The following is a 27899-nucleotide window of genomic DNA, read 5'->3' on the forward strand; positions in this document are numbered from 1 at the left end:
TCAGATGGAGATGCTTGAATATAGCTCTTCTATTTGTTTTTTGAAGTAATCTCTCAGTTCTGGTCTCTTAGCCTTTAATGTTGGTGTCAACAAACCGTTTTGCACCGAGAACATATCAGAGTGAATATAAATGGCTTTGACCTAAAATAAAAGACGGATGTATTTATAGCAAAGGTTACAGGCATCACACTCAATAAGCATTAACTTTTTATGCCAGCCTTGCGGTGCTTCCCTCCGGTGGTGCCTCAAGTCCAGGGCACTCTTCTGCTGAGTCCCCAGGATTTCCCTCCCCTGCCCACAGAAGGGGGCTCTCCAAGAGAATGAGCACATAAACCTCTTTTCTGTATGAAACCAAGGCCAGAGCACAGCAAGGCAGCGCACAGGGACAGCGTGATACCATCACTGCAGTTTCACACAGCTGAAAGGCAGTGGGGGTGAGGGCAAGCGTGGGGAGTTGTGCTAGGCAACTTCACCTTAACCCCACTGCAAAAGTAAACAGCACTGATTCAATCTTGCAAAATTATTGTGAAGCTTTGCAGGCACAAAGCATGTACACGATGATCATCTTTGTGGAAGAATTTTAGCTAATTAAAGTGACACAAATCTTTTAGACTGTGCAAATGGCATTTCAAAAGGCTGCCCTTGTTCGAAGCAGTGGCTCTGAGCACAGCAGGGAGCCTGGCAGCACAGATGGGAGCAAGCTTTTCCTTCCCATGCTGGTGTGGGAGAAAGCAGAAAACTGCTGCGTGACTGGTCAGAGTCCACCGATTTAAGACAAAATTCCCAAGCCATCTGCTGCTTTTGTGATTCCCCAAGCCAGACTGCTTTGCAGTTTGTTCAGCTGGGAGTTCCAGGAATATAGGCTGAAAATCCATTTTCTATTCCTTTAGATATGTGATTCATCTTTCTCTGCAAGCATCGTGGTCCAGGTCCACCCCCCATGACATCCTTTATAAATCAGTGTTCGTGCTATTAATGCTCCCCCATTTGCTGCACTGGCTTTCAGAGCCTGGAAGCTGATGGTTTTAGAAGCCAGACTTGTCATTCCCAAGACAGAGATCCAAGCTGCAGAAAAGGATGAGGATGATAAAGAGTATCCCCATAAACAGGGGATCCCATCCCATGGGAACATTAGCCACAGTGTCTGCCTCAAAGTTTGGTTTTAAGATTACATATTGCAACAGAGATGAAGTTTTGAAGCCCTTTAGTTTTGAAAACTGTATCATGTAGTTTTTATTCTATTCTATTGTTATTTTATTCTAATTTTTAGAACGATGACAAGGCTTTCCTCACTACTTTATACTTTATTAATTGAAAACTGCTGGTAGAATCGATTACTTGAGGATATTTCATACTGTGAAGACCATGGCAGAGGCAAACAAGACTTAGTAGCACAAAAGATTATGTGCACTAAAAACTATGTTTTACATTGAATTATTTTAAAATAGATTTTTTGCTATCATTCCATTTACATAGGCAACTGAGAAGTTAAGATTAATAGGGTTATGTTTATTGATGCTTCTGCTCCACTCCGATATGGTGAATTACTCATTAGAATTATCACCCAGAAACAGTCTAAACAAAAGCAAAATTATGCTAATTATATGTAATGAATAAGATGTTCATTTTTTTTAACAGAAACAAGCATTTGACATTTTAAAATTGGGTGGATAATTTTTCTGTGTTTTTAATGCTATGTAATCCATGGTTGATTTCAGATCTCCTTCTGAAGTGTTTGTAGCTCTATTGCAGAAATATTTACACAAGCACCAGGAAAGAATTAGTGCCCAGACTGAAAATAAAGAAACCAGCAGCATTTTGAGGTCAGGTATAAGCACAGTAATTAGTGACCCAATTTCTAACAGAGCTTTCAGTGTCATAAAAGTCAGACTCCTACAGATGTTTATCTTGACCTCTGCTTGTCAATCTGGAGAGTATCCATGTCCCCAGTTTAGATTTTGACCTCTGCACCCAAAACTTTCACTAAATTTAATTCAAATTTCAAGCATGGGTGGGAAGCAGAATCACAGCAAATACATTTTTCCAAAGGAATAAATACAACTTGCTAGCAATAAAGCTCTTTCCAAAAACATCATGTACAGCTGCAACAAAGATTTGTAGTAACATAACATATGCTGACAAATCCCTCTTCTATAAAGACAAATTGCCTGTCTGACCACACTGAATGATGTGTTTAATTTTACCTGCTCAAAGGAGTGAAGTCCACTCTCCTTCCCTAACCGTACCATGTCTTCCATTATCACTTGCTGCAGTTCCTGCATTAAAACATAGAAATTCCTCATGAGCTACCACAGTCAACCTTACATGCAATTAATTCTCACTGTTCACCAAAAAACATGTTTCTGAGTAAAGTTCAAGTGCTTTACTAACAGTTAATATGTAATTAGCAAAATTCTATTAAAGTGCATAAACATTAAACTTGAGTGTGGTGATGTTAAGTCTCCCCTTGGTATGAAAAGTAAGGTTCTGTTTTCAAACCAGCTATGTGACCTAGCTGTTAAATTTACAATCCTTCAGCCATCTGCCAGACTTCAATGCAGAATTATTGCTCACACACAACAGTGGGATGGTTCAGTGGCATCAGTATTCACTGATGAGATCCAATGCAGTTCCTCAGTGTTAGAGAGCACATTTTTAAGGCTGGGGTCCTTTTCATAGAATCATAGAATGTCCTGAGCTGGAAGGGACCCACAAGGATCATGAAATCCAACTCCCAACCCTGCACAGAACAGTCCCAAGAGTCATACCATGTGCCCTAGAGTGTTGTCCAAATGCTCCTTGAGCTCTGTCAGACTTGGTGCTGTGACCAGTCCCCTTGGGAGCCTGTTCCAGTGCCCAACCACCCTCTCTGGGAAAAACCTTTTCCTAACATCCAACCTAAACCTCCTCTGACACAACTTTAGGTCCTTCTCTCTGGTCCTGCTGCTGGTCACCACAGAGAAGACCAGTGATAAGTCTTATTTAAGAAATCTAAGCAAACACAACCTCTCCTCCTGCTGTACTGTTATTCTCTGCAAGACAGACTCTTGGCCCCCCACACTAGAGCTGGCAGAGGTCTGTACCACCAGTCAACACACATCACTGGATCCAGGTCAACCCTGCTCAATGTTCAGTGAGGAAATAATTCTTGTCACTGAGATCATCATTCCTAGACACAGTATTGTGCACACATAATGCTACCGCAAAAAAAAAAAAAAAAAAAAAAAAAAAAAAAAAAAAAAGTCTGTACTGCTGATACGAACCTTATTTTTACAGAGTTCTGCATATGTTCCTTCAAACCCTCTTTTCTTTGCCCAACCTGGCATAACTTCGGAATCAGGCACCACAATTCCCACCAGGAAGGCCTGTAGGTAAAGGAGAAGGAGAGTTGCAGGCGAAAGCTGAACCACATTCCAGGCTCTACATTGAAGTGAATACACAAGTCAGCTGAATTTCTGCATGTTTACCCCTTCTTCTTTAATTATATCAATAATTTGCTAACATATCATCATGAAGTACATTCTGATGTCTGTGCCTTTTTCTCAGATAAACGGTTGTCTGTGACTGTGCATTTACCAGCAGGTTTAATACCCTCGTTTGGGTGTGTGTTCTTGGACATTAATAACTCACATGGCCCTGCATGCCCCAGGCAAACTCTCATGCCAAGGGAAGGCTCATGCTTGTGAGCCTTGAATGCAGAGGATGAATTGCCATGGTTTCAGAAGCTGTAGGTGTGTGTATAAATGTGCAAATTAACAAAACAAGATGTCAGAATGGGCAGGCAGTGTTGGGGGGCAGCAATGGCTTTGCCTTTGCTTGGCTTACCACAGGCGTGGTGGCAAAGGACAGCACTGGAAACCCAAAGAGTGACACCAAAGCCAACTTAAAGGCTTCATCTTTGGCCACAGCATTCTTTAAGCTGCTCAGGGTCCTGCCTAGCTGGCAGCCAACTCCAAAGCAGGAGGGAGACAATGTGGCGTGATCCACTCACATTTTCCCTCTATTCATGCCCAGCTCTCTGTCTTCTAACTACAAAGAGTAAAGTAAGATTTTCTGAAAACTGGGTTTGTACCTGCAGGCTGTCTCCGTGGACATAGATTTGAGCAACAGGGTCACTGCGGATGTAGATATTCTCTATCTTCTCCGGTGCAATATATTCTCCCTGAGCAAGTTTAAATATATGCTTTTTCCGATCAATAATTTTAAGGGTCCCATTCTGTTAGGAGAAAGAAATGAGAATTCCCAGAGAAGTTATTTAACCACAGAAACTCAGCAAGCAGTCTGTCTTTAACAGAGCTTTCAATTGCCTGTTGTGCTTTCAAATGCTTCACTGACATATCGAGCTTATTCTGCCAAATATAAACTTAATCCTGTATACAGATAGACCTGCTTGGAAACCTAAGTTCAGTCCTCTAAAATTTACATGGGATAATACAATTGCCATAAGAACTCTGTGTGTGTCCAGTACGCACAGGTAACCATTTTCCAATGTCTCCTGTGTGAAGCCAGCCCTCCTGGTCCAGTGCCTCAGCTGTCCTCTCTTCATCTTTCAAGTAACCTTTGAACACATTGGGTCCTTTCACACAGATCTGCAAAACAGCCAGGGGTGATGATGAATTATTTTCTTATTCTGCTATAAATACAAGTTAAGTAGTAACTCACAAAATTTGAAATATTTTAATGACTGTGCTCCATGAAACTAAAATAGATTGGGTTATTAAACTGTCTATGGATTTTTTTTCAAGCTAATGGAAATATGAAGTAGGGTTTGCAAAACTGATTTGCTTGAAGTTGATTTGCATTCCATTTGCAGTTAAAAATAACCAAGTTATTGAAATAAGTTTAATTTTTGGGTAGTATAGAAATGACAGCAATGTAGAAATCACAGCAATTCAGCTCTTCTTAGCTGAACTAATTAATTCAGTCTTAGCAGTTCAAGGAATCAGGCTGGAAGTACTGCCACAGCTCCTTTTTCATTAATTCTTTGCTGCTCTACTGTTAAACTGCCATTTTCCTTTCCTGATTGCACTGCGTAACATATCAGCAACCATGCACCCTACAAAGGTAAAATGCTTCTATAATTATATAACTACTTCATACAGTGTTACCTAGTGAGAATTTGATACAAAAACGTGATTTGCTACCTCTCCTTCTCCTTTGGAAGCAAAATAATTCAGTTCTTCCACATCCTTCAATCTGATTAAGTTACAGGGCAAAGGGGCTCCTACATGACCTGGAAATCAAAGTTATCAAGTCACTTTTCATCTCTCCTATAAACAATAATTAGCATTTTATCATTAGTTACTTGCATAGTTGTAGATACACTGGATGTTCTTGCAGGAGCTGTGTCTATAGAAATAATTTCCTTAATTAAGGTTTTGCACTATTGAAACTAAATACCAACACCTCTTCTTCGGATATAAAACCTATTTTGAAATAGCATAGAGTGGTTTGGGTTGGAAAGGACCTTTAGAGCTCATCTCATTCCAACCCCCTGCCATGGGCAGGAACACCTTCCACTAGATCAGGTTTCTCCAATCACCATCCAACCTGCCCTTGATGTTACAGTCCAGAATTTCCTAAAGGAATGTGCATTTCTTTTATTTCTTCAAATGGTGGAAGAAAATCATTACCTGATGTCCAGTCACCTGGAGTTGTAAAGGTGCATCCAGCTGTGCATTCTGTTTGGCCATAGCCTTCATAAACCTGACAAAGAGACAGGTATCTTTAAAAGATCATAAAAGATTTCACTATTAAAAACTGAAATCCCAAGCATTGCCCTCTGTTGCACAGTCCTGTGAGCTGAGCCTGCAGCTGCAATGTATGGGTGCCCATTTGCCACGGGGACACTGTCCCTGGCTTCTACTGTGTACGAAATTCCATTTACATGTCTAGGAAAGACCATGGCTGTATAACGTTGAAAACAGGGAGAAGATGAGTTGAGCACTTAGCTTTTGAGTCAAGACATACGCTACACTATGAGAGGAACTTATTAGTGGGAAAAAATGGTATTTTTGTGGGACATTTTGAAAATCTACCCTTTTTATTTTTTCCCTGACTAATTTTAGGCTCTCAAATGAGACCTTTTAGTTCCCCTTGGATTCCTAATCACAGAGAAATAACGCAGTGGACATCTTAAGTGGGTTAGGCTGACATCTGAAGTTTAGCTCTCTCCATTTATATATAGAATAAAGCTTGTGTAATGAAGTACCCAGCACTTTCACAAACGCATTTAATTGCACATACTCAATTTGGTGCTGAGAGGTGGGTGGCATGAGCCTATGGGGTTTTTTTGGGAGATGCCCAGAATGAAAACATCGCTTGCCTGTTACTGCCATCCCAGGGCTGTTCCCACCCCACTGAGCTCTGGGTGTACCAGGACTCTGTGGCTGCCCTAAGGCCTACTGTTGGATCCTTCCTAGTACGGCTGTCCTAAATGCAGTTCTGAGGGTCTAACCCATCTGCTTTCTTAAATACCAGGTATTCCCTTGCTAGCAGTGGATGAACATCCCTGAACAGTCACACAAACCCACCTGGCATCCGAGGGCCGCGCGGAGGAAGCCCAGGACAGTCGGGGACGCTGGGGCAGCACCTGTCACTATCATGCGGACACACCCCCCGAGACTTGCCTGTTTGGTGGCAGGAGGAAACAAAAGAAAGCATCAGAAACTACTACAGATGGCAAAACCATGAGCATTGCTTACAAAGAATTTGCACAAAATGCTCTCTCTAGGATGTGCAGGATTTCCTGCCCATGGCAAGGGGTTGGAATTAGATGATCTTCAAGGACTCTTCAAACCCAAACCATTCTGTGGTTCTGTGATGTGGCCATGAATGGAAATACGAACTAGCTCTGAAGCTTTCCTGAGGGATAAAACTCCATTCAGTGTACAGAGACCAGAGTGCCCACATGCCTGGCAGGACAAGCTGCTCAGCCTCAGCTCCTGCGACTTCTCTGCCTGGGCAGGCTGCAGACCTGGCTCTGGGAACTGCTGGGAAAAACAGACTCTTCCCCCGTCCAGTTTTCTTTGCTTGTTTACACCTCGCTGGTTTTAATGAATTGCCTCCCAAGCCCTCTAAAATAATGTTGTCCCTTTTCTAAGGCAGATGACCTTCAAATATTTCTGGAGAGTACTACATCAATTCCTGTGTCCCATTTTACTTCTTTCTCCTCCCCCTTCATTTCCTTTTCTTTATTCTAAAAGTAAAAAAGAAAACCCAGCACAAAAGCAAACAACTGCTGACTAAGTCTGCCCGTCTCGCCAACCCTTGCATCAATATGCAGCCTGGCTCGCTCCCAGCTGGGTAAACTCTGCTATCTTTGCACACTAAGGACAACTAATCCACAGACCACAAGTACAGTCAGTTTCTTTAGTTAAAAATAAAGTGGCATGTCTCCAGATAAGTCATCCAATTAAAAAAATGAAGTAATAAGAGCCTCCTGGAGTAGTACAGAGCCCAAAAAAACTGGTTTAAAGCCAATTTAATCTCTTTTTTACTGAGATGTGTGACAAACAGAAGGGCATTCTGATTTCTTTTCTCATGGTTGGTGAACCATGATTCATGTGTGCATTTTTCTTTACAGCCTTATTCTTCTTTCCCTAGGAAGAAAAGCAGGTTTGAATATGCCCAACTGAAACCCAACCCTAAATCCACTCCTATCTGCTGAGATTTTGCAGAAAACTTCGGAGCAGCATCTCTTTGATCAGTGACTCCTCTTTTCATGACCACCTTCCTGAATTCCATCCCTGGAGTAGGTTTGGTACAATCCTTTCCTCCCCCACAGGGGCACAGTTCCTATCTGAGAGCTGCAAAAAATTTTTGGCACTCTTCCATAAATTAGTGATTTCTTGGTGCTGCTGAGGAAGTATGTTACAAATGTGATCTTAGCCTGCCTTGTATTTTGTCATTTCCCTCTGAAAAGTTATCCTGAGAGAATTGAAATTTTGACATTATGCATGGTGTTTAAAAATAAAAAAATATTAAAAAAAAAAATTATTTACCAAAAAAAAAAAAAAATAAATAAAAAGGCAAAACTTCACGCTGCAACAAACTGTGCTCGGTTCCCTTTTTCTATTCCATTTTCCAGTCTGTTCTTCACTAGTAAGTAGTGATTGCCCCCAGTTCATCATCAGGCAAGTGGACCACATTAACTTTAAGAAATCATAGAATCATAGAATTGTTAAGGCTGGAAAAGACCTCTAAGATCATCAAGCCCAACCATCAACCCAGCACCAGCATCATCTTTACCACTAAACCATGTCCTCAAGTGCGACATCCACACCCTTTTTTAACACTTTCAGAGGTGGTAACTCCATCACTGCCTTGGGCAGCCAGTTCCAATGCTTGACAACCCTATCCATGAAGAAATTTTTCCTACCGTCTGAAACTCCTTTGTCTGAAAACCAGTCATTGCTAGAAGAAACAAGAGTTCTTTGACTTCAGACTCACTTCTTAAATCACTTACCTGTATTTTATTAAAGAAAAGTTTATCCCACAAACTGTCATTTCTAATGATGCCGTTTCGAACCTCGGCCTTTTTCCGTCTTGCAGCAAATTCCAGGATCCAGCGCTTGAGCGAGGTGTCAGCCTGGCTGAAGATCTGTGGGAGCACAGGATGGCAGATGAGGTGTCACACAGGAGAGAGAGAACATCAACACCTGTTCTCCCCATGACACCCACCCAGCCAGGTGGGTGCAGTTACATTTGCAGCACAGGTAAACAAGGCTACACTGGGGTTTATTAGTGGGGGGAAAAGGAATGGTGTGTTTTGCTCCATTCCCTATTGTACATGTGGTTTCTTTGGGGGGAAAAGAGAGGATGGTGGTGCAGGCTTCGACTAGATTGACAGGGCTGCTCTTACTATACAGTTTCTGTGACAGGGTTCAGTGAAGTTCATGCAACCTGAGCAACAGGGAATGAGCAACATGAACAGGTATAAGTGGTGGCTGATGTGGTGATGGGGGCTGCATTTACCTGAGCTTAATCAGGCACTAGCACAAACTCCACCTCAGCAAACAAGAAACCCCCAGTGCCTGTCTCTCTAATGAAGCACAGAAGCCCTGACCTTGGGAAAAAATTAAATCAGTAGCTTGTGCTTAAGCTTGTCTTTAGCAGATAAGTCTTCTGAGGAATAAATATTCCCAGCTGGTCAAACAGATTTAACATGACGACCAGATGTGCCTGTCTTAAATACCTTGCAATACCTTTACCTTAGTTTTAAAGATTTCTAAATCCAAAAGCCACTGTCACATTTACACTGCCTAAATCCTCAAACACATTTTGAAATTACTGATTTTCAGCTGTTGTTGCCACTAGAACGAGAGATTCAAGTTTCAAACCTGGTCGAAGGGCACAAAAGGTCCTTGTTCAGTCAGGTTTGACTGATGTTTCTGTGATGAAAAAATCCCGTATCTTTAGAAATGTCACTGGTAAGCTTAGTGAGAACAGGGTAGGAGGCTAATACAGAGATTTCATACTCACACATGATAGCAGTGTATGGAGTCTGTGTAAGTCATAATACAGACTTACACGCTGGGGAGCTGTATTGATTACACAGGGCGAGAATGTGTCTGCAGCAAGGCAGAAGTAGTGTAATCTGCTTGAGAAATCTCCATGACTAAGGGAATTCTTCCACATGAGTACTAAAAGGACATAAACCCCATGTTCCAAAAAGAGTAAAATCAATATTGAACTCACCTTGTCATACATTCTGTTCAACAGCCGAGGCACAACAGGGAAGATGGTTGGCCGCAGTGCCTTCATATCGTCAGACAGGAGGCGAATATCTCCTTGGAAGAAGCCAATTCGCCCTCCATGGCAGTATACGACAGACTGATGGGGAGAAAGAGGAACACATGTAACCCCTTTGCTTTCAATTCCCACAGCAAAGCATCCCTCGCAAGCGCAGAAGCACCTTTACTGAATTTCTACTCTCTAATATGGCAAAAATAGGACTTTGGAAATACATACAGAAGTAACAATAAATTTTGCACTGAATAGAAATATCCAGATAGTTCTGGGCACTTTTCAGTACTGGCAATTCAGCATCCACCAAATTTGCCACTTGTTCTGGAAGAACAAGGAATCAAAGTTTTTGGAAGGGATTTCCCTTCATCCTCTGCATATGGGGATGGAGAAGTCCCAGTTATGGTCAGAATCTGGATCAGAACTTTCCTAAAGCCCAGCCCTCCCTTAGTAGCTCATAGCATGAGTACCTATCGTCAATACAGAAATGCAAAGTAAGAAACATCATAAAACACAGAGCAGCAACTGATTTTTAGATGTTAATACTTTAGTTTTGTTTAAATACAACAATAGAAACTACGTTAGCAATACAGTGCCTGATCCTGTATCCCAGGAATAGAAGCCCACATCATAAAAGGTTCTTGACTTGTATGAAAACTACAAATCTAGAAGTCTTGTACTTGAAAAGAAAGCAGGATGTTTTAATCAGATCAGAATGGAGCTCAATATGCAGAATGGGGCAGGGGGGCTGCTGGCCATGAGCCAACTGTCAGCTGGTTACTGGTAACCAGTAACCCTGCCAAGGACCCGTCACAGACGGGGTCAGTGAAGAACATTTGGAGACCAGCATTTCTTCCATGGTTTTACAGTGCATGGAGGAAAACGCGTCCTCAGCAAGCGCCTGTGATGCCAGAGCTGAGCCCAGCCTTCCTGAGTAGACTGAAAACTTCAGCTCCCTTTTGTGGGCTTGTCTTCCCCAGATAACTAAATAAGTTGAAAATTCCTTAAGAGACACCCAGGTCTTTTTGTGCTGCTCCTAAAAATCTGCAGTACAAACCAGATTGCTCTCACTGCTCTGTCAGGCAGTTAGAGACTGTCTCCATCAGCTGAAATCACAGGAATTTTACACATGTGATGAAAATCACACTGCTGAATCTGTGGTTTACACTGCACATGAATTTAAAAAAAAAAGAAAATGTAACCAGTGTGCTCATTGGGAATTGAAAATAACAACTAGAAGTTTTTCTCTTGAAAGAATGTATCTGTATAATTTTAACTGTAAATTCCAGGAATAAATCATATTGGCTAAAACTAGGGACACTGATGCAATGCTTGCTGTTCAGAATGCTTTTGAAAATGACTTTTTGGCCCTTTTGAAGAAATCTTCATATTAATAAGCTGTTTCAGATGGGAGGATAAACCTGGACATCCTTTGGAGGCTGTCCCTTTCAGTACAGCAACATCCTGTGAAATGAAAGCATTTTCAATGTTTCTGATTTCTTTCTGCCTCCCATCAGATGAATTTTGAATAATTATATCCTTGTTAGCCCGAGCAGTGCTGGCACACTGACTAATTTGCCTTGCAAGTGGAGAAAGGCTGTGCTGTAATTCTCCAAATCTTTCATGGGCTTTCACTTCCAATTTGTGAGGTTTATAACAGGGAAAAAATATTTTACTTCTGGCACAGATGTTACCAAGAAGTGGGAAGTTTATATTCAAATGCTTGTCTGACTCAAAAAGTATGCTTTCAGCCTGAAACAGGCCTCCCTGAGAAAGTGCAGAGCTGCAACTGGATCCAGATACAATCTTCACGTACTGGATCAATTTTAAGTTTGCAGCTTCTCAGGCCAGGAGACCTGATGTGGTTGTCTCACCTGACTTGCCTAACTCACCAATTGCAGCACAAATCATCACCCTTTTTTTTTTTTCCAAAAGAGACATGGAGTCAGTTCTGTGGGCTAGCAAGAGCTAGTGCTTGGTTCTGCCACAATTCCAAGAGGACACAGCTCCAGTGAATGCCCACTGCGTGCTGCCCTGTCAGGAGGATGACGTATCTTACACCATGATCTCAGTTTCCTCTTTTTCAGTGTCTGCCAAGTTGGGGTTTTTTTTGCAATCATGTTCTTTATGCAATAAAATTATTTTAGCTGTTGTAGAAAATGGCATGAAATTACCTTGACTTACATGACACTTCATCCTAGAGTGCTTTGAAAAGCTGTCCCAAAATTGCTCAGGTAGCAGTAGCCATGAGCTGAATGAGCAATGAGTTTGGCTCATTGCTGAAGGGCTGTTTTTCAATCCCTGAGCCAAGTGTAAGCTGGAGAACTTGGGAAACTCTCCTGGCATTGCTCTGGACTCACAGCCATGTCACTGAGACCATGGCTCTGGTGTTATGCACATGGCACTTCCGGAGTACAAGCTTTTTTAGTGCTACAAGATATCACTGGTTATTTAGTATTTTATTCATTTTATTTTTTGTTGTTGTTGTTGGCATGGAAAAAAGCTGATTTCCACTGACACCATGACCTTACCTGTACCATTCTCTCAAACATGTGTGCTAAAGGCAAATAGGAAATGTGTACATCCTCACAAGTAGGAGACCACTGACTCTGGAAGAAAACACAAGGAGCCCCACGAGGCCTCGTCAGTTCAGGTAGGTTTCTTACCTGTATAACTCTTTCAAACATGTGAGCCAGAGGCAGGAAGGAGATGAGCACATCGTCCTGTCTCGGAAAGATCACTTTCTGCAGGTGAAGGGCATGGGAGACAGAAAGGAAAGAAACACTGACAGGAAGACAACAAGAAAGTCATAAAACAATAAAAAGAAAAATGGCACCAGAGGAGCAAAAGGGTAAAGATTGTCAAGAGAGGAGGGAGCGGCGGACACAAGGAAGCGTTAAAGCCACAGCATCATGGAGCTCAGTTAGCAGGAGGAGTAAAAAGCACAGAGATGTACACACAGGGCAATGGAGAGGGCTCTCCTTGGCAGAAGGCAGATCATATCCATGCAGCTCACGCTGGGAATGGAGACTCACCCTAACGGAGAATCCAATTTTTATTCACTGCTTTCTACCAGGAGGTGCCAAGACCCTGATCTGTGCTCTCAGCTGTGTGCAGACAGCAGGATCCTGGTGCTAACCTGCACGAGCCCCCAGGATCCCAGTGCTAACCGGCAGGAGCCTCCAGGATCCCTGTGCTAACCTGCAGGAGCCTCCTGGACACCAGCAGGGCTCTGCAGGAGCAGCTTCCCACATTGCATAGAGCCCATTCAAGAATCACAGTGTTACTAGAGTCAAAGTTAGTGACTTTTTCCTTTTCCTTTGGTTAATCATTGATTTGAATCAGGCTGTGTTGGAAAAACAAATTATTTCATCTTAGGCTTCAGAAACTAAATACTTCTGTTAGTGTTTCTCACCATTTTAAGGGATTAAAATGTGATTTTAAGGGCATTATGACTGTCCCACAGACAGGGAAAAGAGAAGGTTGGACAAATTATTAAAAAAAAGTGGCCAAAGTCTTGAGTTTGCCAAGTTTTTAACTCTCTTGAAGGCTGGAATAAACAAAGGCCCCAAGAGACTTATTTAACCCATTCTCCAAAAGAAGATAACCTTTCTACCTGCATTTCCTAGGGTACAGCTTGCTGTAATATTATGGATTAGAAAAACTGAAGGTTGACTACCCAATAATGAATAATCAAGGCCAGTGGTTAGTGGAAAATGGATATAAAAATCCAGCAGCTCACAGTATTAACAGTTTGTACTGACTTGCATCTCCACTGCTCAGAAGGAATCAATAGCCCATGACCTGGGATACAGTGGAGGCAGACACAGGAGTTCATCTCTCAGGGGATATTTTATTGAAGCTAAATCTGGGCTGGTCAGATTTGGGTATGGCCTCCCAACCATCACCTACCAAAGTCAAACATCATTGACCATGTGGGTGTTCTCAGCATCCCATTTCATATTATTGTGTCTGTCAGTCTGAATGAAGCCATTAGGGCCTGCAGATCTATTTATACATTACTTCAATTTGGCTTCATTTTCTGCAAGCACAGTAATGTAAAACCTTTAACATCAATCAGTATTTTTAATACTGCTGTAAGGGCCCAGACAAAATAATTTGGTTTTAAATCAGACCAAAATTATGACATTGAATAGCATTTCACAGTTGGCACAGTTGTCCAGTTAAATGTAAAAATACAAACAGCTTCTTGGTATTTGAGAACAACCTTATAATAAAGCTCTGGACTCACTTCAAAATATGTTCAATTTGTAAAAATCACTGAACTAAGCAAAACTGCCACAAGAACTCGTTAACAGCAAACCTATAGAACTGCCCATTTTATTTCTGTAATTTAGACTACGTTCAAGTGTTTCGCACTTTGCTCTATTTCATTACTGTAGTCAGACATTACCCAAATCTTGTGGATCAGCTACAGGCATTTACCATCTGCCAGCAATACTCTGGTGACTGGAGATAGCGAATTTACAATCACTTACACCAGACTTGGGTCTCAATCTGATACCTTTGAGATTAATCAGAGTCCCACTGCCATCAGCAAACACTAAATCCATTTTTATGGGCCACTCCTGGAAGATCCCAAGTTCCCTCAGCTCTAAATTAGTGCACTTCCAAAATAAATGTTCCTGCCCTTTGAAGCTCAGGCCTCTCCATGCCTCAGCTTTCATTTGTGCCTCTTGCTGCCACTGAAGCCATGGAGAGCTTCTCTCCCATGCTGAGAAGCCCGAGGGCTCAGTGCAGCATTGATGTTTCATCCTGCACACTGTGGAGGCACAGTCCTGCAAACACTGGAACATGTGAGTTCAGTGGGATGTCTTACATCACACGTCTGAGTTTCTTTACACCAGTGGTCCAGAAATCTCAGAAAGTTCAAGGATTAAAGTAATAAGACTGCAGTAATTTCAACATCAAAATAAGACCAGTAAGGGTTATGAGGTAACCAATTGTCCATCCCATGTGCATGTAACTACTTCACAGAATTGCCTGCTCCCTACCAGAAATTAGATTATTTATATTTGTTCCATATAAGCTGTATAAAATCCTTACTATGACATGGTAAACTGATTCTGCTTCCTATATTGTTTCTAAACGTGAGTTTACATGTTGTATGAAACATATTATAAAGGCACTTGGCCAGCACTATGCTCTATTAGAAATATGTATAACAAAAACTGAGATATACTGGAATATCAATGAAATTAACCATTAACCATTCTTGTAAAAAAACATGTTCTTATATATATAAATATATATATAAAAAATATATAATAAATAAATAAATAATATGTAGTCTTATTTATGTGCAATATTAAAATTATATGTAATAATATGTAATAAATAATACTAAAAAAATACGTTCTTATATATATATTTATACATACATACATACTTTGTATGCAGAGAGGTTCCAAGTATATGGCGACATTTTTGGGCACAATGGGACACAAAGAGCACAAGAGCTCCTCTTCAAGCACCAGTTGCAACTGTACAGGGCTTGTCTGCTCTCCTAATTCTTCAAAATTAGTTAATTGATTTACAGGAGTCAGCACTGCCTCTCAGAAGCCCATTGCACCCTACAGAGCCTGGGAGCTAGGGCTGGAAAGAGGATTTAATGCCCTCCAGTACTGTAGATTCAGCCTTGCTCCACTCCCAAGGATTTGGCCCTCTGAGCAGGAAAAATGTCATCTTTTATCTGCAAGAGCGTACTTCCAGCCTGGGGAGGGCCACAGCTTAACCCACACACTCGGCACATGGCTATTTTTTCTAGCTCAAGATATTCACCTCTGTCACTTTCAAAAAGCCTGAAAAATCTGCCACCACGTTTCCATGGGTCAGCATAGCACCTTTGGGATTTCCTGAAAGGAAACAGAGAGGAAATATAAAAGATAAGCCAGAAGATAACTTTCAAAAACTTAACAAAAAAAACCAAAACAAGAAATGGTTAAAATGTTATGTTCACTTCTTCAGTTTTAAAACGTATGTAATTTTCACCATCATTTCTGTGCAGTAATATGCACCAAAACCACTTACTGCAATACTCAAAACTTAATAAAATGATACTGCAAACAGAAATATTTTTCTTGGAGACTCTGGAAAACAGGTTCCAGCAGAAATAGCCCAACTGCAATTTCTGAGAGTGCTCAGATGAAGCCACTCAATGAGCACAGCCATCAGACTTGAGTGTCTGTTCCAGCCTCTCCTGGGAGGATTTATTTCATCCAGATTTTGACTGAGAATGATTTTGAACACCAAGAAACACCATTTAAAAGGCTGTTAAACTCTTACTTAGCTAGTACTCTGGATAACAGGAGAAATGCAGAGAGCAGACCCTTTCAGACTGCAATTAAGGGGTCATGAATAGTGTCAGCAGCAGAGGTGTCTTGAAGACAGCCCTAAACCCATTAGGGAGCCAGCAAAGCCCCTGTTGTGTTCCAGAGCTGGGCACTGCCCCTGCAGCATTTCATCCACCACCAGCAGGCACCTCAGCACCATCAATATTCACCTTTTTACACTCCTTTCTCAGCTGACCATGGTACACCACTTGCATTTCCTATCTGTTTGGACGCCAAAACACAGGGTTTGTTAAGCAGCAAATACATAGGCCGGAACCTCCATGTTCACAACAGTGGCACAGAGGGCTCTGCACATAGTCCTGTCACAGCACTGTCTCTTTTCATCACCCTCCAAGGCTTTACTTTTGAAAAGAAAGTGTAGCTCAGCTCAAATATAATTACAGGGCCAGCCTCTTTCTCTCCAACATGTTTTTAAGCAGATTGTTTTAATTTGATCACACCACTGCCACGTAGTTTCCGCTGCTCTGTGTGGAGGCAGATCAGAGGAGCTTTACCTGCAGGTGCCCTGCGTGTCCCCAGCACAGTGGGCACGAGCGGCCTGGCAAAGGTCCTGCAGTTAATGTAACAAATTGGTAAACCAGCCAGAATTTCATTCTGCCTTCCTCAGATTAGGAAGAGACTGTGGTGCTTTGTGAGTATGTTTCAGCACAGGAAAATATGTTTCATCCTCTCATTTCAGAGCAGTTTGAGGGCTTTGTTGCTGGCAGCCCTCCATTGTGGGCATGGGAAGAGACATGGGCACACTCAGCACTGAACCCTGTGCCCTGCTAGCACCATCAACATCACTCTCACTCAACTTCCCAAATAATTAAAGGCAGGCACAAACAGCAGTAGCAATTGTTGCATACATTTATTGCAATAGAGCAGGATATTTTTAACACAATTGTAGTGGGTTAAACCTGAGTTGATGGGCAGTCTTTTAGACTAATGACGCTTCTCACAATGTACATATTTAACCCGCACAAAAAGGCGGGAATTGCCCTTGGTCCAAACTCGCCTGCCGGAAGGTGGGGGGGCCTCCGAGCCTCTGGGCCCCACCGAGCCGAGCTGAGCCGAGCCAAGCCGAGCCGAGCTGAGGCCCCTACCCACATCCTCTTTTCCCAACACCACGGCACAGACCCTGGGCCGCTGGGGGGGAACTATCCCAGAGCCGCAGGCAGCTAAAACCAGCCATGGACTGCCACACAGCTAAACCCATCCGGCGCGGCCTCTTGGGACCGGCAGGTCTCCTCTCCCTCTCCCTCTCCTCTCCTCGCGGAGCCAGCGGGAGCCTCCCTTCTGCAGCCAGCACACCTCGTGCTGAACTGAAGAAGACACCATGCAGCCAGCATGGAGCGAGGCTTTCTCCACCGTAAAGCCTGAACAAGAACACTCTTCAACGTGGCGGCTTCAGAGTCAGAGAGAAGGAGAAAGTGAGTCCTGTGGGACGGAGCTGGAAATGGCGATGGGAGAAAAGAGGGCGGTGCTGCGTTTTTCACGTGTAGCTTAAAATACTTCCTGCATGCCATAGTAAGAAACTAATATCACAAGCTGTTTGTCTCTTTAATCCATTTGAAGAACATGGGGGGGATGAAAAAGTCACACGTGGCCCGTGAAAATTGTGAAGAGTGCCTATGCCAGGCTATATAGAAGCATTGAGAGGCTTTTTTAGAGACTTGTGGCGAAGAAAGCCTTTGTGTTCAGGCCAAAATAACTCATCCTTAAAAAGATTAATGACTCCATGTGATAGCCTATGTTTGGCAGTGTGAAGGACCTGTGAGATTTTAATGGAAGAGATGTTTTACACCACAGCAGATTGTTTCTTTCCGGACGGGTCTGCTGTTGGTGGCAGTTTGTGAACCATGTGCAGTTGAAGAAAACCCTTTTTTCCTTAAGCATATGAAAGAGACTTATCAAGAACTGCAACACTGACTAAAATCCCATGTTCGGTTACCCTTTGTGTGAGTTGGGTAAAAGGAGGGAAGTGCTGGAAAGGGGGAGGGGGTTTGCTTTAATTTCTTGTTATTACTTGTTACTTACTTTTAATACTATTAGTAATAAAACTCTTTCTTTGTACTGCAACTGTTTAATTTTTCTGCCTGCTTTGCTTTCTCCTAATGCTTATCTCACAGAAGGAACATAAGTAAGTAATAGATATTCTGAACCATACCACTACACTCAGTTGGTGTTTCTGCCTGGTTTACAAACTGAACCCTCTACAACAATATATTATATTGAAAATCCCTATTTGCTGTTCCAAGTGCCCTGAGTAATTCAGTCCCAAACACTTGCAGATGAACATGGTGCACAGGAGGCTGGTTTGGTCTCGTCCTCATCCGAAGCTCAGGGGTGAAGCTGACAGCTTTGCCAGCCACAGCTGTGCCCATCCTAACACGTTGAACCAGCAGGCTCACAGGTGCCAAATCAGCCTGGCAGGTTATTTTCACAGCTGGGTGCACACATGGATCCAGGCTTCAAGAAAAGTCCATGAACAGGTGTCAGTTGTACGTACACACCATGACTCAAAAATCACTTGTGTTACTGAGTTGTGTCCAGCCAAATACATGTGCTCAGCCCCTGCAGTTCTAGAAGCAGCTGTGCTCCTGCAGCATCGCATAGCTCAGGCACCAGTAGAGAGGATGTGCTTAGTACTGGTTTGGAAACTCAAAACTGTGTCCTCTGGCACAGATATGGTTCCTACACCTTGACAAAATTCTTCAGGCTTTTTTTGGAGGATTTCAAGTGTTCAGTGCCAGGCTGGGTGGGGCTTGGAGCAAACCCGTCTAGGTGAATGTGTCCCATGCTATGGCTGGGAATGGGAACTAGACATGCTTTAAAGGTCCCTTCCAAGCCAAACTATTCTGTGACTCTATGAGACTTCTCAGATGTTTGACTCATTTACTCACTTCACCTCTGACTTGAATGCAGATTCAGTATGTCTGCCATGCCTGGAAGCATGTGAAATGTGAACATCCTAGCTCCTTCCTCTGCATCCCTCCTGTGCAGGCTCAACATCCTGGACAGGCTGCAGTGATAATGGTGTCTAAGCAGAGCAGCAGTGTTGGAGCCAGGAGAGCCTCCATCAGGAGAAATTCAGAACAAACCATGCTGCTATGGGATAGCTGCAGCTTTTTGGGTTGGGGGACTCCTGTAAATTTTAACCTTCCTTAGTAGTTCTGTTTTAGTAAAACAGCAAAATGGGTGCCCCTTCCTATGACCCGTTTCCCAGAATTACCACTTTGAGAGAAGGTTGGCAGTGATGCTGCTTCTCTATTTTAAAAAATCAATGCCATTTCTGTAACACTACTCTTGTTTGAATTTCCTCACAAAGACAGACCCAGTGAGTGTCTGAGTGTCCTGTTACAGAATGGATGCCCTGCAATCCATTAATAGCCTGGGAATGTCAATTCCTCTTTATCTTGGTGCCAGGTTTGTTTGACAGTTCTTACAAACAATAGAAGAACCTTTAAAAAAATAGAAGAACCTTTTCCACATTGCCAAATGGGTCTCTCAAGTGCTCCAGCACTAATTTGATGGTGTGATCCATCAGCATTCTGGGATGTAAGCACTTTCCTCCCCTGGGGAGCTCTAGCAAAAAGGAATATGCACTGCCAGGCTGGGAGAAACCACTGGGAAGCCATTTTTGTCCACCTGGTAGTGGATCCTTGAGGGAATGACAGTTGATTTCTCTGGAGTAACCAACATGAAAAATTGTATCCTGACAGTTTGGGGATATCTGTGTGCCTTTGGCCCATTTCCAAGTGCTGATGGCTTCTTGGCACAACCATGAAAGTTGGTCTTGTCATCCAAGCTCAGCAACCTCAGCCTCTCTTTTCTCCCTGGGGAGGCATTGGGGCATGTGGTCCTATCAAAGAAAAGCAAGTGTTAAAGTCTGCTTCTGGGGAATTCTTTCCAATTCTACAATTTTCAGGTGATAAATTCTACAGCAGAGATTTATTTCACACCATACAAAAATATTTAGAGCCCTTTGGAATTGGAAAAGCCCTAGAGAACATGTCCTTTGGAAGAAAATTCTAAATTTGGTCACTAAAAATTACATGGGCTACATAAAACTCTTACATCAAAGCACAATGTGGAAAACAGACCAGAGTGTTGATGCAACCTCTGGAAAAGGCAGAGAGTGACATGCAAAGTCCTGCAGCAGCAGAGGATGGGCTCATGGGTCACAAAGCATTGTTATGAGAGAGTTCAGTTCAAGATGATTTGCAAAATTGGAAATCTCTGATTTGGACAGGAGAAGGGAAATGAGCTTCCTGGTTGTCCTATTTCTGTAACTCTGGGCATGTTTCTAAGAAAAGCACAAAATCAGAAACTGGCCCTTGATTGCATCTGCAAATAAAAAAAAGAAAATCAAAATAAACCTTCTCTATGCAGAATTTCTTATTTAGAAATAAAAGTATCAACAAAAAAGTGACTTGAAAAAATAATTGCTCTGCACTTGAACATCTACAAAAACACACTGTGCCCTGCTGTATCCATGGCATAGCTCCTTCAGTTTCCTACTGCTCCCATTTATGCCTGGCCACTTTGCACTCACTCTGTACATAGCTGTGATGTTCATGTCCTGCACTGAGTTCAGTCTTTCCCATTTAGGAACTCCCAGTGCTGGAACAGAGCAGAGTCCCAGGCTCCTCTCCCTCAGTGCTCTGCCCTGGGCAGTATGAAGTGCAGATCTCAAAACTACAGACCATCCACAAAGGTCCTTTTTAAAACATCTTGAGCTTGTATTTGGAGTTGATAAAGCAGTTGCCTACCTGGTCTGAAGCACAAGTCTCCTCTGAGAGGTGGAGGATGAAGGTGTTCCCTCGTGCTCAGTCTGACCCGCCAACTGAGTGGCACCAGCAGCTTCCAGCATCTTCTGCTGAGACCAAACTGAGGATGCTTTGGGGTAGGACCAAGCATTAGGCAATCCCAAGAGCACAGGTGGATCTGGAAGAGCTGCTCCAGCAGTCCCTGGAGCATGGACCTTCCCCACAGGCAAGTGTAAAAGCAGTTTCCTAAGCAGTGATGCCTTGTTCCTCTGCCCATACAGCTTTTAGGGAGATGTTATGGAGGCTGAGTTCTCAAGAGTAGGAAACTCCTGCAAGCTGATGAAAACCAGGGTCTGGAGAGAGGAGAAAGCACTATCTCTGCTAAGAACTGGTAAGAAAATGATGCTGCTCCTCTCTCCAAGAAAAAGAGGTCAGCAGCAGATGAGTACCAGTCCCATGGGCTGCCCAGGCTCTTCCTGAACCTCCCCAGCAGTTGGTGTCATGAGCAGCACATAAGAAGAGGAGAAAGAGGTGACAAGGACCTTGGTGAGGCTGGAGACATCAATGTGCTTAGGATACAGAGAATGGAAAGCTGTGGAACCACTTTTTAGGGTTTTGGGTATTTTTTTAAAACATTTGCAAAAGATAAATACCAACCAACCAAGTGCTTCACAACTACACAGGAAAATGGGAAGCAGACACATGGGTGGATTTTCAGACAACTGGAAAATCATACTAGCAAAGTGTATGTCAGAGAATTCAATTGAAAAATAAATATATTGTTATTTTTAATTTGCAATCTATAGATTTGAATCTATATACCTATATATTCTTAAATATTAAAAATGCCTAGAACTATCATTGCCATATCATAACAACAAGTTTGCATGTATTGAGGTGGGATTAATAATTAATTTAATAAGATATTCTAACATTTCAAGATTAAAATTACTTTTTTACCTGTAGTGCCACTAGTAAAACAGACAATTGACAGATCTTCCGGTCGAGGAGGCTAAAAATACAAAAGGAAAATAAGAAAATCACATCAGTGAAATGCAGAAGTGTCAGTAGTAGAGACTGTTGGCATTGTAGAAACCTAAAGATCAAACCAATTATGTTTTTGCTCTGACATAAAAAGGTGTTATTCCCCTCAGCAAATATAAAAGACCATCATAAAACTCTTTTTACCAGATTTCTTCAGTTGATGCTCTATTCCTCCCTTTATGCTGTGCTCCAGATGCACTAAGGGCATGCTGTAGTGGTAGGAAGACTTTGGTGGAATATTTGTCTTGCAGTTAGTATTTTCCAAGCCACCACCTCTATCTGTAGATGTGTGGGACAACTTGAGATAATTCATCAATTTCCAGGTCAGTTCTGGAAAGAACTCCACAACAGGGGACAAGATTCCAAAGCTGATTGTTCCCATTTCCAGCAGCATCTCTGTATTCTCAGCACCACTGCATACGTGTGCTATTTTGGGTCACGAATGACTAAATAAACAGCTTGAACATCAGAAGCTGCTTTTGAGAGTTTTGTACGAGTATGAGCAGCCAGTGAAAAATATCAAAGCAATTTTCCCAAAATATCCCCTATAAATACTGCCAAGCAGTATCTCTAAACTATAGAAGCCCCAGCAGACAGTGAAGGGTACAGAGACATTCCTCCAGTGCCACCAGGGTAAGGTAGTGGAATTAGGGTAGCTTAACAACGGGATTTAATTACTGTCCCATTAATATGTGCATAGCAGGATGAGCTATCTCATTTAAGTGTTCCAGGAAGAGGGAATAAAGCAAATACTGCACATTGTTCCCTACGGGAGTGGTGAGGCCCTGGCACAGGTTGCCCAGAGAATCTGTGGCTGCCCCATCCCTGGAAGTGTTCAAGGCCAGGTTGGACGGGACTTAAAGCAACCTGGTCTAAGCATCCATGGAAGGTGTCCCTGCCCATGGCAGAGGGTTGGAATTAGGTGAGCTTTAAGGTCCCTTCTGCTGCAGTTTTAAGGGGGAAAACCAACATGCCAACACTCACCACAGGCACATGTCGACTCTCACGGCCACAGTCCTGGAAGAGATTAAAGTAACAAAAGTGATTTACACTTTAATTCCTGCAGTGTAACCCACTTGCTAATAATCTGCAAACCACTAAGGGAGAACGTGAGCTAAAGCAGACAAATTAATAGCTGGCACTGAGGCCATCCTTATTATTCTGAGTTTCTTGCCTTAACTTCAGTGCTTTCCTTGGATTTCAAGTAGTGTTTGGGTTGGTTGTGCTGCATCCAGGGCGTTTCAAACAAGTGTGAGGCTGTAGGCTTATGTGTAGGAGGACAGTGTCTCAAATAACAACCCCCTTCCCATGCTTAAATAGCAGCTGACAGCACATTTGAGGATAAAGAACTGAACTGTTGGCTCTGCTATCTACAACAAATAACATCAAGAGGCAAGTGCACCAAGCATCAGTATTATCAGCCACAAGCTGCTCTTTTGTGCTCTCCAAACACTGAATCTGGCACACAATTCACAAGTCCCTGTACATTGTACTGTCTTTTTACAGATATTACAAAAAATAGTAAAAGGAGAGGGAGAGCAAACTCACCTCCACCTCCTGCATGGTCTGGATGTGAACCCCACAGCGCTTCCCTCTCTCCATCAGCTCCTTCTCAAATGGGTCCATCAGGATGATGGAGCTCAGGCCCGGTGTTTCTCTCCTCTCCACATGGTCAAGGAGTATCCTGGCTTTTTCAGGCTTGTCACAAATGACCGTGGAAATGTCAGCTGAAAGAAAAGCAGCCAAACAAGCTGTTTGCAGTAAATGTTTTTTAATGCAAGACTGTGGCTCATAGCTAATCACTATATCACTTCTGATAGTTACTCCAGGCTACACCAGAAATCCCAGCATATAAAACATGCCTCTCTTGAAAAATGAGAAAAAATTGCAACCTTAGCTAACCTAAATCAATGCCAAAGTGGTAGCTGACATTATTCTGGGATTCAGTTCAAAATATTAAAATTGGTCCCCACATGGATTAAAAGATTGAGGAGGCAAAATATCAAGCAGCACAGGAGTGGGTGGCTGTGGAGTAATTCCCGCATCCAGAGCAACCCCTATCCAAGGTTATGCGTGTCTGGGTATGTGGAAAATGCAACAGAGGGAACCCTGACCCAGCACAGGGACACCCAGCTCCTCAGGAACTTCTCTAAGTGAATTCAAGACACTCAAGTATAATCACAATGCCCCATCCCTGGAAGTGTTCAAGGCCAGGTTGGATGGGGCTTGGAGCAACCTGGTCTAGTGAAAGGTGTCCCTGCCAATGAAGAAAAGTTGGAATCAGATGAGCTTTTAAGGTCCCTTCCAACCCAAACCATTCTAGAATTCTATGATCATCTGTTTTTTAGAAGCAGAAAATGAGCCATTCTGAGCAACAAAACTGATTTCTGAGAAGATCACATCAGTTTTGATTTTACCTGTGTTGACAATGTACCGAATGGCTCCAGGACCTAAGGTGTCATACAGGGGAACCACCACCATGGAGTAGGTGTAGCAAGCCAGCTCAGAGATGATCCACTGCAGGAGGACATGGAAGCGCAAAGGTGAAAAGGGGCCATGGGAGCAGATATAACTTGAGAACAAGCTGACAGGTCAGGAACATTATTACTACAATATCAAGTTGGACTTAAAATCTCACCTCTGGACGGTTTTGAGCGAAGACACCAATGAACTGTTTTGTGGATGGCTTGCAGCCCTGCTGCAAAAGGCCCGAACCCAGAGCTTCTGCTCTTTCAGCCACCTGGAATTTGGAGAGGAAAAAATACATGAAAAAAGAGGAAAATAAACAATACCAAATCAGGCAAAGCTTAGAGGGAGGCTCTCAAATTATTGTATTTCCTATCCAGAAGTCCAATTTTTATGTTATCATGAACCATCATCAGCTGACTAGCAACTGATGTAGTTGGCAATGCCCCATGGCTCCAGAGAGCCTCGGTGCTGCTTTCAGGAGTGGACTCATGGCATGGAGCCAGCCTGTGAAAGCCAACACACCCATGTAACACCTGGATGTGCCCAGGTGGGGACACTGGGAAGCATCACATGGTGCATGAGCAACCTCCTGGTCTAACGTGCAGGCACCCCAACACCCCTTCCTGTGTTGGCCAGGGGAAGAGGATGCACAGCAGGTGTCACCTCCAGCTCACCTCCTTGTAGGACAGCCACTGGTAGGGCTGCTTGGGCTTCCTGAACCCCAGGCAGGGGCCGTTCTCTGAAAGACACAAGCAGAGATGGTGAGTTACAGGGGGCAGTGCCAGGAGTTTACATGTGGGGCCACAACGTGGGGGAGCCCTCCAGGAGTAAATCCATAGTTATTGGGTTGGTTCTCACAGCAATCCCCAGCAAATTACACACACAAGTACATCTGATGGGAGACTAAATGCTAGGATCCCCCAAAAAGGCTTCAATCCTCCCCACTGATAGCAGCAATTTGCCCCAAACAGCCTCTTCAAATGGCTTCTCCAAAGGTCACATGAGCATTAGTGTTTGATGGGGGCCCTCATCACAAACACTAGCTCCCGCTACTTGTGCTTGCCTTTTGATTAAAAAAGGTAAAAACTACTGTATTTAGCCCAGCCTACTCTGGAGGAGGGTAAAACAACATGCAGCAGTGCGTGACTGGATGAAAATTTGAAAAGTTTGAATAATGTACTAATGGTACCTATTTGCAGAAATCCATTCCTCCATACACCTACCGAGTTCTTTATTTACCCCTGTCTTGTGGGGCAGAATATCTGCAGTTCCACTGGGGTTTTTTATGGTACCAAAAATAATAATCTGACCATGACATTGTTGTATCCAATGAGGCAGGACACCATAAACAGCAGACACAGAAATAGTTATGATAGAGCAGGGAAGAGTCATCATGGCTTTTTGGAGCAGGAAGTGATGTCTCTCAAGTGTATGAGAGCTATGTGATGATTCCATTGACCATGGGATTAGGTCATCTGCATGGCTTGGTCCCCCACCTCTCCCAGCTTCTGCTCCTAGGCCTCCTCACCACCGTGCTCTCACCAGAGATGCTGAATCCCCTCCTGAAGACCTCATACATGGTCCTGGCATCATCGTAGTAGTGTGTCAGCAGCTGTGGGCTGTCCCCGATCACCGAGCGGCGCGCCCCAGCCAGGCCCTGCATGAGACAAGGTGACACAAGGTGACACGGCCATCAGTACTGCGCGAGGGGTGGGAGATAGGGAAAGCCCCACCATAAAGCAGCACACTCCCCAAATTCCAGCAAGACCTCTGTGACCACCACCTGCCCCAAGACCCAAAGGGATGTGAGAGGAGAGACATTTACCTCAGCACCTCAGGAGAACCCTCTGCTCATAGAGGAGCACTTGTCTCAGCTCACTGTCACAGGAGATCATTGATATTTCCCAAGGGAATTTAATAAGGAATTGTGGATCTGGAAGTAATGGAGTGGAGATGTGCTGGGGGAAGTAACTGCTGTGCGCTCCACAGGTTTCCAGGACTAGCACCACGAGCACCTCCACAAGGACATCCAGGCCAACATGAAGGACAGACTAAGGCAGAGGCCAGCCCACAGTGCATGAGCTCGGTGGAGGTGTTTTAAGAGTTGGCAGCCAGGGTGAGAATGACCGAACTAGGACTGCACTGGGAGCCAGAAAAAAGTCTAATTAAAGGTTCCCTAACCACAGTGAAAAACTGTAAATTCCTCCCACCCTTTTAAAAAGCTGTTGGAATTTAAGACAATAACGTCTTAGAGGGAACATCACAAAAGGCTTTAAAAATTCTCCTCCTGCTTTCAGATATTAAAATAAGTAGAGACAATTTTCAGAAATATTTCTATTCTTTAAAACAGAGCTGCATCATTAAACTTTAAAGTCTTTTACAAGCATAAAAAGTAATAACTCCTTAGCCTCTAAGCATGGATTCAGGTTTACTTTTCTTTACTGTTACCAAGTTTGCAGCACCAAACTCAGCAATGGGCACACATGAAGAGTGCCAGATGATCTGGTCTCACCAGCTGTTGCCTTGCAGTTGTTTCTCCCATGCAATGGCAGTGCCTCTAATCTTTGGCCAAGGATGGTTACAAAGCTAAGACCAAAATTTTACTGAAAATCTAAGAGAATAAATTAACATGCTGTATTCTAGTTTTTCAGTTTACAGAAAAAGGTGAATTAAGGGGTGATATGATCCCTGGCACAGTGCATTACATGGCTGATTTCAGGATGAGGTTGGGGAACTACTGAAACAACAACAACAAAAAAGCCTTCCTGGCATCCCCTGTGGACATAGGTCTGTAGAAACGAGTCCAGAGCAGACCATGAAGGTGATTAGAGGGATGGGACACCTACCCTATGAGGAAATGCTGAGAGAGTTGGGGTTGTTCAGCCTGAAGAGAAGGGTCTGGGGAGACCTTAATGAAGGAGGCATACTTTTTACAAGGGCACATAGTGGCAGAACAAGAAGTAGTGGCATCACACTGAAATAAAGTAGGTTTAAAATAGATGTTAGGAAGAAATTCTCCCCTGTGAGGGTGGTGAGGCCCTGGCACAGGTTGCCCAGAGAAGCTGTGGCTGCCCCATTCCTGAAAGTGTTAAAGGCCAGGCTGGATGGGGCTTGGAGCAGCCTGGTCTGATGCCAATGGCAGGAGGTTGGAATGAGATGATCTTTAAGGTCCCTTCCAACCCAAACCATTCTATGACTTCCAGGCATGCAAATCTCAGGGAAAGCCAGCCGGGGTTGCCCTGGCCTCACCTCGACTTCCTCCGACTGCATGCGCAGGTCGCAGGGCGGCTTCACAGCCCTGGGCCGGCTGGCAAACCAGTAGGCAACAACAGCCGCAAAGGCACCAATGCCCACCAGAGCTGTGGCTGGTAGGTTGCGGAAGAACTGGCTGAGGTCATCAAACTCAGGGAGCCGCAGACTCCGCAGGATTTCCTGAGCCTGCATCTTCTCCACCAGCGAAACGGCAAACTCTGCAAGAGCCAGAAGGATGGGTCAAGTCGGATGAGGTCAGGCT

The 27899-nt window shown here is 43.4% G+C and overlaps 1 protein-coding gene across 2 annotated transcripts; it reads right to left on the bottom strand.

The window, feature by feature from the left end:
• Positions 1-27844, bottom strand: ACSL6 (acyl-CoA synthetase long chain family member 6; the record flags this gene model as incomplete). 2 transcript variants are annotated; one of them, XM_082291580.1, is made up of 20 exons in its annotated part: positions 27635-27844; positions 25928-26042; positions 25060-25124; positions 24555-24656; positions 24334-24433; positions 23465-23643; positions 22901-22933; positions 21833-21884; positions 15550-15623; positions 12279-12356; positions 9700-9834; positions 8468-8602; positions 6534-6629; positions 5634-5706; positions 5145-5233; positions 4473-4589; positions 4073-4216; positions 3264-3365; positions 2205-2276; positions 1-141 (listed from the first exon to the last, which is right to left on the bottom strand). In XM_082291580.1, the coding sequence occupies exons 1-20, from the start codon at positions 27827-27829 to the stop codon at positions 1-3; spliced, it is 2097 nt and encodes a 698-aa protein (XP_082147706.1). In that variant the 5' UTR covers positions 27830-27844. The 2 variants fall into 2 exon arrangements, with proteins under 2 accessions (XP_082147706.1, XP_082147705.1); XM_082291579.1 differs by lacking the exon at positions 12279-12356 and adding an exon at positions 12414-12491.
• Positions 27845-27899: the final 55 nt, after the last annotated feature.

The sequence above is a fragment of the Coloeus monedula genome, assembly GCF_965178545.1.
Source record: "Coloeus monedula genome assembly, chromosome: 15".
NCBI classification, from domain to species: Eukaryota; Metazoa; Chordata; class Aves; order Passeriformes; family Corvidae; genus Coloeus; species Coloeus monedula.